The sequence below is a fragment of the Anomaloglossus baeobatrachus genome, chromosome 2 (genome assembly GCF_048569485.1).
Source record: "Anomaloglossus baeobatrachus isolate aAnoBae1 chromosome 2, aAnoBae1.hap1, whole genome shotgun sequence".
Classification (NCBI taxonomy): domain Eukaryota; kingdom Metazoa; phylum Chordata; class Amphibia; order Anura; family Aromobatidae; genus Anomaloglossus; species Anomaloglossus baeobatrachus.
This window is the reverse complement of record NC_134354.1, coordinates 619,460-629,310: the sequence shown is the minus strand read 5'-3', so window position 1 is coordinate 629,310 and position 9,851 is coordinate 619,460. Positions and strand designations below refer to the sequence as shown.

The following is a 9,851-nucleotide window of genomic DNA, read 5'->3' as shown; positions in this document are numbered from 1 at the left end:
TTGGACCCCGCTGTCTCTTTTACTCTGACCCTCTTTTGGACCCCGCTGTCTCTTTTACTCTGACCCTCTTTTGGACCCCGCTGTCTCTTTTACTCTGACCCTCTTTTCGACCCCGCTGGTGAACATTCACCCATCCTTGGTGTTACATGATTACAGATTTTCTGTCCTCTGTCTTTGACTTTTCGGGGTTTTCACGTTTCTATCTTATTAGAAAACATTCTGAGTCCTTGTTGGGAATGATAATGGCCTCTGGATCTGTGCGGACATGTTTTGGATTTCTTGCTCAGCACTGGTGATGGCTGCAGCCTGGTGAGTTGAGCTTTGCACGGGGGCCTCGTGTCCAGACACTGACACTGCGAGTATATTCTGAAAATGATTTATTGTTTATAAAAAGTGCCATGATTCATTCTGCAGCCTCGTTCATGGCGCACCGCTTCTTTACCACCACCTGTTTTGATTTCTGCTCCACATGCGGTATCGCCTCCAGTATCGCCTCCTTGATGGTAGCGTTCCCGGAGCCCGATCTGGCAGGAGACGCTCAGGCCGGGCCTTCAGAGGATGCTGTTCAATACCTGGAAAAGGAGGCGATTGAATGTTTATGACGATGATTCAAATACATAAATCAATCCATCAAGTTAACGCCTGTGAATGGGGCTGAGCTGCAATACTAGGAGCCACCATAGTCCTGAGGGGTGCTATTTCTACAACTTCTCTGAATTTCATATGCCTGTGTACTTCTGTTGGAGAGGATTGTGCTGCTGTACTGTAGAGAAGCCCTCCCCGACACTGTGGTAAGTCCTGCAATGCTCCGGCCTCTACACTTGCCTCAGTAATCTGCCTCTCGTATCGCAGATTAGCCTCCATCAGGGGTTGTAACATCGCGACCTTCATCTGAGGAAAGATCTGGGAGAGAATGAACCGTGAGGAGCAGAATGAGAGTGATGGCCCATGCCCAGCATGATACCCGCTCTGCCCCACCGACCTGGCACAGCGCCTCACACAGAGGGATGATCATGAAGCTGATGAATGACCGCTGGGACTCCGCTTTGGTCACAGTGTCTCGATCCATATAGGGGGTGACCGGGAGACCCTCGTCCTTCTCACGGTCACTCTGGGGAGAGCATCAGTGCAAACAATAAGTGTCCTGTTATGGTGGCGTGTGGCCATGTATATGAGGCAGAGCATGGGGCTCGTATCTTCCTGAGCACGGACCCTTCCAGGCTGCTGTGCCGCATTATGTCCTGTCATTATCGGCCCCCGGTGCTACACCCACCTGCTGGAAGTACTCCTCCATCAGCAGTTCTGCCCAGCGCTCCGCCACCTCCGCCGGCCGCGCCTCATTCGAGAGGTCACACAGTTTCACCAGGCCTTTCTTCAGCTGTAAAGACATAGTTACATGGGGTGAATGAAGCCCCCGCTCCATCGAGCTCAGCTTCCTCCACCATTATACAATTCATCACTAAATCATGTATAACCAGCAATGTTGTATACTAAGGAATCCTCCGGCCTGATATAAAGCTGTTATAGCGTCTGCCATTACTACCTCTTGTGGTCGCATTCCACAGTCTGACTGCTCTAACTGTAAAGAACCCTTTCCTATTTAGCTGCAGGAATCGCTTTTCTTCCTCCGCAGTGACTGCCCCTGGTCCTTAGTATTGTCTTCCCCCCGCAGTGAGTGCCCCTGGTCCTTAGTATTGTCTTCCCCCGCAGTGACTGCCCCTGGTCCTTAGTATTGTCTGCCCCCTGGTCCTTAGTATTGTCTTCCCCCGCAGTGACTGCCCCTGGTCCTTTAGTATTGTCTTCCCCCGCAGTGAGTGCCCCTGGTCCTTTAGTGTTGTCTTTGGAAGGAATAAGTCCTGCGCTGTCCTTTATATTGACCACACGTGTATTTATACATATGAGATCTCCTCTGAGACGTCTTTTCTCCACCTCTCATCATACGAGCGGCCTCCATTCCTCATCATACGGGCGGCCTCCATTCCTCATCATACGGGCGGCCTTCATTCCTGATCATACGGGCGGCCTTCATTCCTGATCATACGGGCGGCCTCCATTCCTCATCATACGGGCGGCCTCCATTCCTCATCATACGGGCGGCCTCCATTCCTCATCATACGGGCGGCCTCCATTCCTCCTCATACGGGCGGCCTCCATTCCACATCATACGGGCGGCCTCCATTACTCCTCATACGGGCGGCCTCCATTCCTCATCATACGGGCGGCCTTCATTCTTCATCATACGGACGGCCTCCATTACTCCTCATACGGGCAGCCTCTATTCCTCCTCATACGGGCGGCCTCCATTCCTCATCATACGGGCGGCCTTCATTCCTCATCATACGGGCGGCCTCCATTACTCCTCATACGGGCGGCCTCCATTACTCCTCATACGGGCGGCCTCCATTACTCCTCATACGGGCGGCCTCCATTACTCCTCATACGGGCGGCCTCCATTCCTCCTCATACGGGCGGCCTCCATTCCTCCTCATACGGACGGCCTCCATTCCTCCTCATACGGGCGGCCTCCATTCCTCCTCATACGGGCGGCCTCCATTCCTCATACGGGCGGCCTCCATTCCTCCTCATACGGGCGGCCTCCATTCCTCCTCATACGGGCGGCCTCCATTCCTCCTCATACGGGCGGCCTCCATTCCTCATCATACGGGCGGCCTCCATTCCTCATCATACGGGCGGCCTCCATTCCTCATCATACGGGCGGCCTTCATTCCTCATCATACGGGCGGCCTTCATTCCTCATCATACGGGCGGCCTTCATTCCTCATCATACGGGCGGCCTCCATTACTCCTCATACGGGCGGCCTCCATTACTCCTCATACGGGCGGCCTCCATTACTCCTCATACGGGCGGCCTCCATTACTCCTCATACGGGCGGCCTCCATTACTCCTCATACGGGCGGCCTCCATTACTCCTCATACGGGCGGCCTCCATTACTCCTCATACGGGCGGCCTCCATTACTCCTCATACGGGCGGCCTCCATTACTCATCATACGGGCGGCCTCCATTACTCATCACATGGGCGGCCTCCATTCCTTGTAATAATCTAGTTGCCGCCTTTGAACTGACTCTAACTTCGGAATGTTCTTTATAAAATGTAGAGCCCAAAACTGGATCCCATATTCCAGATGTGGCCTTACAAGTGATTTATAGAGGGGTAACAATACGCTGGGATCACGGGATCTAATCTCTCTTTTTATACACCCTAGAATCTTGTTTGCTTTAGCAGCTGCTGCTTGACATTGAGTGCTGCTGCTCAGTTACTTGTACCCAGATACCCCCGCTCTTTCTTCTGTTCTGTAGTCCGGAGGTTACTTCCATTTAATGTATACGCAGCTATAAGAGGACTCCACATTTATCACCATTACATCTCCTGTGTCCAGTGTCTGCACATTCCCACATCTTATCCACATCCTTCTGTAATATTGTATCAAGGTCAGTATTTAATATCCTACATAGTTTGGTGTCATCAGCAAAGACTAAGGGCCGCTTTACACACTGCGACATTGCTAGTGATGTCCAGCGCGATAGCACCCGCCCCCGTCGTACGGCCGATATATGGTGATCGCTGCCGTAGCGAGCATTATTGCTACGGCAGCGTCACACGCACATACCTGCTCTGCGACGTCACTGTGACTGCCGAACAATCCCTCCCTCAAGGGAGAGGTCCGTTCGGCGTCACCGTGACGTCACTAATCGGCCGGCCAATAGAAGCGGAGGGGCGGAGATGAGCGGGACATAACATTCCGCCCACCTCCTTCCTTCCTCATTGCCGGTGGAGGCAGGTAAGGAGATGTTCCTCGCTCCTGCGGTGTCACACACAGCGATGTGCGCTGCCGCAGAAACGACTAACAACCTCGTACAAGCAGCAGCAACGATAATTGGGAAGAGGAGGGATGTCACCGATTTTAGCGATTTTTGAACGTTTTTGCAACGATTCAAAATCACTCATAGGTGTCACACGCAATGACATCGCTAACGCGACCGGATGTGCGTCACCAATTCCGTGACCCCAACGACATCGCTTTAGCGATCTCGTAGCGTGATAAGCGGCCTTAACACTTTACTATAAATCCCATCCACAAGGTCATTAATAAAGAGATTAAAAAGAATCGGTCCTAGCACAAATTCCTGCGCTCCCCACTGCTCCCAGTACAGATCCCTGCGGCCCACACTGCTCCCAGTACAGATCCCTGCGGTCCCCACTGCTCCCAGTACAGATCCCTGCGGTCCCCACTGCTCCCAGTACAGATCCCTGCGGTCCCCACTGCTCCCAGTACAGATCCCTGCACTCCCCACTGCTCCCAGTACAGATCCCTGCGGCCCACACTGCTCCCAGTACAGATCCCTGCGGCCCACACTGCTCCCAGTACAGATCCCTGCGGTCCCCACTGCTCCCAGCACAGATCCCTGCGGCCCCCACTGCTCCCAGCACAGATCCCTGCGGCCCCCACTGCTCCCAGCACAGATCCCTGCGGCCCCCACTGCTCCCACCACAGATCCCTGCGGCCCCCACTGCTCCCACCACAGATCCCTGCGGCCCCCACTGCTCCCAGTACAGATCCCTGCGGCCCCCACTGCTCCCAGTACAGATCCCTGCGGCCCCCACTGCTCCCACCACAGATCCCTGCGACCCCCACTGCTCCCAGTACAGATCCCTGCGACCCCCACTGCTCCCAGTACAGATCCCTGCGGCCCCCACTGCTCCCAGTACAGATCCCTGCGGTCCCCACTGCTCCCAGTACAGATCCCTGCGGTCCCCACTGCTCCCAGTACAGATCCCTGCGGTCCCCACTGCTCCCAGTACAGATCCCTGCGGTCCCCACTGCTCCCAGTACAGATCCCTGCGGTCCCCACTGCTCCCAGTACAGATCCCTGCGGTCCCCACTGCTCCCAGTACGGATCCCTGCGGTCCCCACTGCTCCCAGTACAGATCCCTGCGGCCCCCACTGCTCCCAGTACAGATCCCTGCGGCCCCCACTGCTCCCAGTACAGATCCCTGCGGCCCCCACTGCTCCCAGTACAGATCCCTGCGGTCCCCACTGCTCCCAGTACAGATCCCTGCGGCCCCCACTGCTCCCAGTACAGATCCCTGCGGCCCCCACTGCTCCCAGTACAGATCCCTGCGGTCCCCACTGCTCCCAGTACAGATCCCTGCGGTCCCCACTGCTCCCAGTACAAATCCCTGCGGTCCCCACTGCTCTCAGTACAGATCCCTGCGGCCCCCACTGCTCCCAGTACAGATCCCTGCGGCCCCCACTGCTCCCACCACAGATCCCTGCGGCCCCCACTGCTCCCAGTACAGATCCCTGCGGTCCCCACTGCTCCCAGTACAGATCCCTGCGGCCCCCACTGCTCCCAGTACAGATCCCTGCGGCCCCCACTGCTCCCAGTACAGATCCCTGCGGTCCCCACTGCTCCCAGTACAGATCCCTGCGGCCCCCACTGCTCCCAGTACAGATCCCTGCGGCCCCCACTGCTCCCAGTACAGATCCCTGCGGCCCCCACTGCTCCCAGTACAGATCCCTGCGGTCCCCACTGCTCCCAGTACAGATCCCTGCGGTCCCCACTGCTCCCAGTACAAATCCCTGCAGCCCCCACTGCTCCCAGCACAAATCCCTGTGGTCCCCACTGCTGGATATAGCCCATTTAGAGAATGTACCATTTATGACGACTCTTTGTTTTCTATCTTTTAGCCAGTTCCTCACCCATCTGCTTATAGTTTCGCCCGGTCGCGGCTTCTGGAGCTCCAGTATAAGGCTGTGATGTGGCGCAGGGTCAGATAAATCCCATCCGCTGCATTATATCCAGGTTTGCACTCACCTCCTCATAGAACCCAGCATGTTGGTCAGACACGACTTATCTCATGAATCCATGCAGGTTATCCATTATATTATTCTCGCTGTTATATCGCTGCACGTCATCCCTTATAATGCCCTCACCCCTCGCACACCCCTGATGTCAGGCTTACCGGATGGAACTTACCTGGATCCACCCTCTTACCTTTCTTAAATATCGGTACCACATCCTCCTTGTGTTAAGTTAGTTACAGTCATATAAAAAAGTTTGGGCACCCCTATTAATGTTAACCTTTTTTCTTTATAACAATTTGGGTTTTTGCTATTTCGGTTTCATATATCTAATAACTGATGGACTCAGTAATATTTCTGCATTGAAATGAGGTTTATTTTACTAACAGAAAATGTGCAATCCGCATTTAAACAAAATTTGACCGGTGCAAAAGTATGGGCACCTCAACATAAAAGTGACATTAATATTTTGTAGATCCTCCTTTTGCAGAAATCACAGCCTCTAGTCGCTTCCTGTAGCTGTTAATGAGTTCCTGGATGAAGGTAGATTTGACCATTCCTGTTTACAAAACAATTCCAGTTCAGGTAAGTTTGATGGTCGCCGAGCATGGACAGCCGCTTCACATCATCCCACAGATGTTCAATGATATTCAGGTCTGGAGACTGGGATGGCCATTCCAGAACATTGTAATTGTTCCTCTGCATGAATGCCTGAGTAGATTTGAAGCGGTGTTTTGGGTCATTGTCTTGCTGAAATATCCATCCACTGCGTAACTTCAACTTCGTCACTGATTCTTGCACATTATTGTCAAGAATCTGCTTTACGGAGTTGAATCCATGCGACCCTCAACTTTAACAAGATTCCCGGTGCCGGCATTGGCCACACAGCCCCAAAGCATGATGAAACCTCCACCAAATGTTACTGTGGGTAGCAAGTGCTTTTCTTGGAATGCTGTGTTTTTTTGCCTCCATGCATAACACCTTTTTGTATGACCAAATAACTCAATCTTTGTTTCATCAGTCCACAGGACCTTCTTCCAAAATGTAACTGGCTTGTCCAAATGTGCTTTTGCATACCTCAGGCGACTCTGTTTGTGGCGTGCTTGCAGAAACGGCTTCTTTCACATCACTCTCCCATACAGCTTCTCCTTGTGCAACGTGCGCTGAATTGTTGACCGATGCACATTGACACCATCTGCAGCAAGATGATGCTGCAGGTCTTTGGAGGTGGTCTGTGGATTGTCCTTGACTGTTCTCACCATTCTTCTTCTCTGCCTTTCTGATATTTTTCTTGGCCTGCCACTTCTGGACTTAACAAGAACTGTACCTGTGTTCTTACATTTCCTTACTATGTTCCTCACAGTGGAAACTGACAGTGTAAATCTCTGATACAACTTTTTGTATCCTTCCCCTGAACAACTATGCTGAATAATCTTTGTTTTCAGATCATTTGAGAGTTGTTTTGAGCAGGGCTGTGGAGTCGGTAAGCCAAACCTTCGACTCCGACTCCGACTCCGACTCCTCAAATTCTCTTGCACCGACTCCGACTCCGACTCCGGCTCCGACTCCGACTCCTACATATATTGCTTATAGTTAGGTGAAAAATTTATTGTAGTACATGAATATGTGTATGTGAACATCAGACATTTAATAATTTTTATGATACAATAATCAAGATATTTGGATAGAACATAAAATATATTTATTGGAATACAACTTTAGAACACAAAAAACTGTAATAAATTGTAAATATGTAATACACTATGTAATATACAGTAGATTACATATATATCTTGTGTGTGTATATTCACTGTATATATATATATATATATATATATATATATATATATATTTTACATATTTACAATTTATTAGTTTTTTGTGTTCTAAAGTTGTATTCCAATAAATATTTTATGTTCTATCCAAATATCTTGATTATTGTATCATAAAAACAATTAAATGTCTGATGTTCACATTGTACTACAATAAATTTTTCACTTAAATATAAGCATTATACTAAATGTTATTATTTAGTAAAATATTCAGCACATTCTGCATTGCACTCCTGTCCCCAATTTATTATATATTTTAGGAGTCGGAGTCGGTGCATTTTATACCGACTCCGACTCCGACTCCGACTCCACCAAAATGAGCTCCGACTCCGACTCCACGACTCCGACTCCGACTCCACAGCCCTGGTTTTGAGGAGCCCATGATGCCACTCTTCATAGGAGATTCAAATAGGAGAACAACTTGCAAGTGGCCACCTTAAATACCTTTTCTCATGATTGGATACACCTGCCTATGAAGCTCAAAGCTCAATGAGGTTACAAAACCAATTTAGTGCTTTAGTAAGTCAGTAAAAAGTAGTTAGGAGTTTTCAAATCAAGAAATTGATAAGGGTGCCCATACTTTTGCACTGGTCAAATTTTGTTTAAATGCGGATTGCACATTTTCTGATAGTACAATAAACCTCATTTCAATCCAGAAATATTACTCAGTCCATCAGTTATTAGATATATGACACTGAAATAGCAAAAACCCAAATTGTTATAAAGAAAAAAGGTTAACATTAATAGGGGTGCACAAACTTTTTCATATGACTGTATATTAGGGGGGACTTTTTGATTTTTGCCTTGTTGAATGATCCCTGAAACAGTCAGTTCCTTGGTGACCACAGATGAAAAGTGCCTATTTAATATCTGAGCCTTTTCTATATACTTTATAATTATGCTGTTATCTTTTATGGGGCCAATACCAACATTGCCATTGATGTATTATAAAAATTTGGTGGTTTATTTTAATTTCTTTGGCAATTTTTGTTTCATTAGCTAATTTTGTAGCTTGATTTCTTTTTTATGTTTCCTGTTGAGACCTTTTATACTTCTGAAATGCTATTTCTGTATTCTCAGCCTTCAGGATTTCTCAGCCCTTTGTTTTTTTTTGTTAAACATCTTTTTATTGAATTTTTAACCGAATTTCTTTTACAATCTGCTCTTATACAAAGAGCATTTCATTGATGACATTATAATCAAAACAGTCCCGCCCACCCCTCCCCCCGCTCTGCGTGCGACCAGAAGCAACTTAAAATGGTGACTTATGTAATTGGTATGTGTCCATTGAGCAGTTCAAGAAGGTACCAAGAGGTCTGTCCAAACTGAGATTTAAGTCTATCCTTAAGCACTGTAGCCAAGTTAGGTATAAATAAAGACCATGTTGCAAAGAAACGCTTCGTCAGCTTCTCCTTATTCGACAGTGCATCCAGCCAGTCCATTTTGAATATGAACATTAGTTTTGTTTGGATAAACGCTAGAGAGGGTGCTTCAGGATTTACCCAGAGATGTAGGATACTTTTCCTAGTGGCCGAGGCCCAAATAGTTAACATTGCCCTGGTACCTCTCGGAAGACTTTGTTGAGCCTCCTCCAACATGTTAAAAATGGCCTACTGTGGTGTCAGAGCAAACTGAATATTGTATGTGAACGCTTCTCCATACTCCCTGTATCTGAACACAGTCCCATAAGTGGTGAAACAGGTCAGTGTCTCTTATGCCACATTTAGAACAAGAGTATAAGGCATTTGTGTCCATTTTTGATTGAATTTTTGGAGTAATGTATGCTCTATGTAGAATCATCAAGGCCATATCTGTGTAGCTACTGGACGACAGAAATTTACGTTGCAACAGCGTGGCTTGTAAAAAATCCTTTACCTGGAACTCTGGCATGTCTACCTTCCATTTTGCTGGACCTGTTGTTTTCCCCTCCCATGTCCAAACTGTACGCAACATTGAATAAACCTGACTAGTCGAGGACGCCTGGCTTCTTGCCCTCCTAAGAAAGTTATCCACACTTCCTCCAAGATCTCCCTTTGGCTTGTCAATAAGATATTTTTGTGCCAAGCTACGCGCCTGAAGAAAAAGAAAAGGCTGACCCACAAAAGCTGGAAATCGGTGTGCCGCCTTCTCGTAAGAAAGCAACCACCAATCAGGCTCCATTAGATCTGCAGCATAAGCACAACCCTGCATT

At 48.9% G+C, this 9,851-nt stretch overlaps 1 protein-coding gene across 1 annotated transcript in view; it reads right to left on the bottom strand.

Moving 5' to 3' along the window:
* Window positions 1-551: 551 nt before the first annotated feature.
* PDE9A (phosphodiesterase 9A) overlaps window positions 552-9,851 on the bottom strand; it is a 38,470-nt gene continuing 29,170 nt past the window's right edge. The window contains exons 9-12 of the mRNA XM_075337772.1: window positions 1,274-1,378; window positions 983-1,111; window positions 826-903; window positions 552-572 (exon numbers count right to left, since the gene is read on the bottom strand). Of these exons, the coding sequence (XP_075193887.1) occupies window positions 552-572; window positions 826-903; window positions 983-1,111; window positions 1,274-1,378 (333 nt within the window). The remainder of the gene's footprint in view (window positions 573-825; window positions 904-982; window positions 1,112-1,273; window positions 1,379-9,851) is intronic.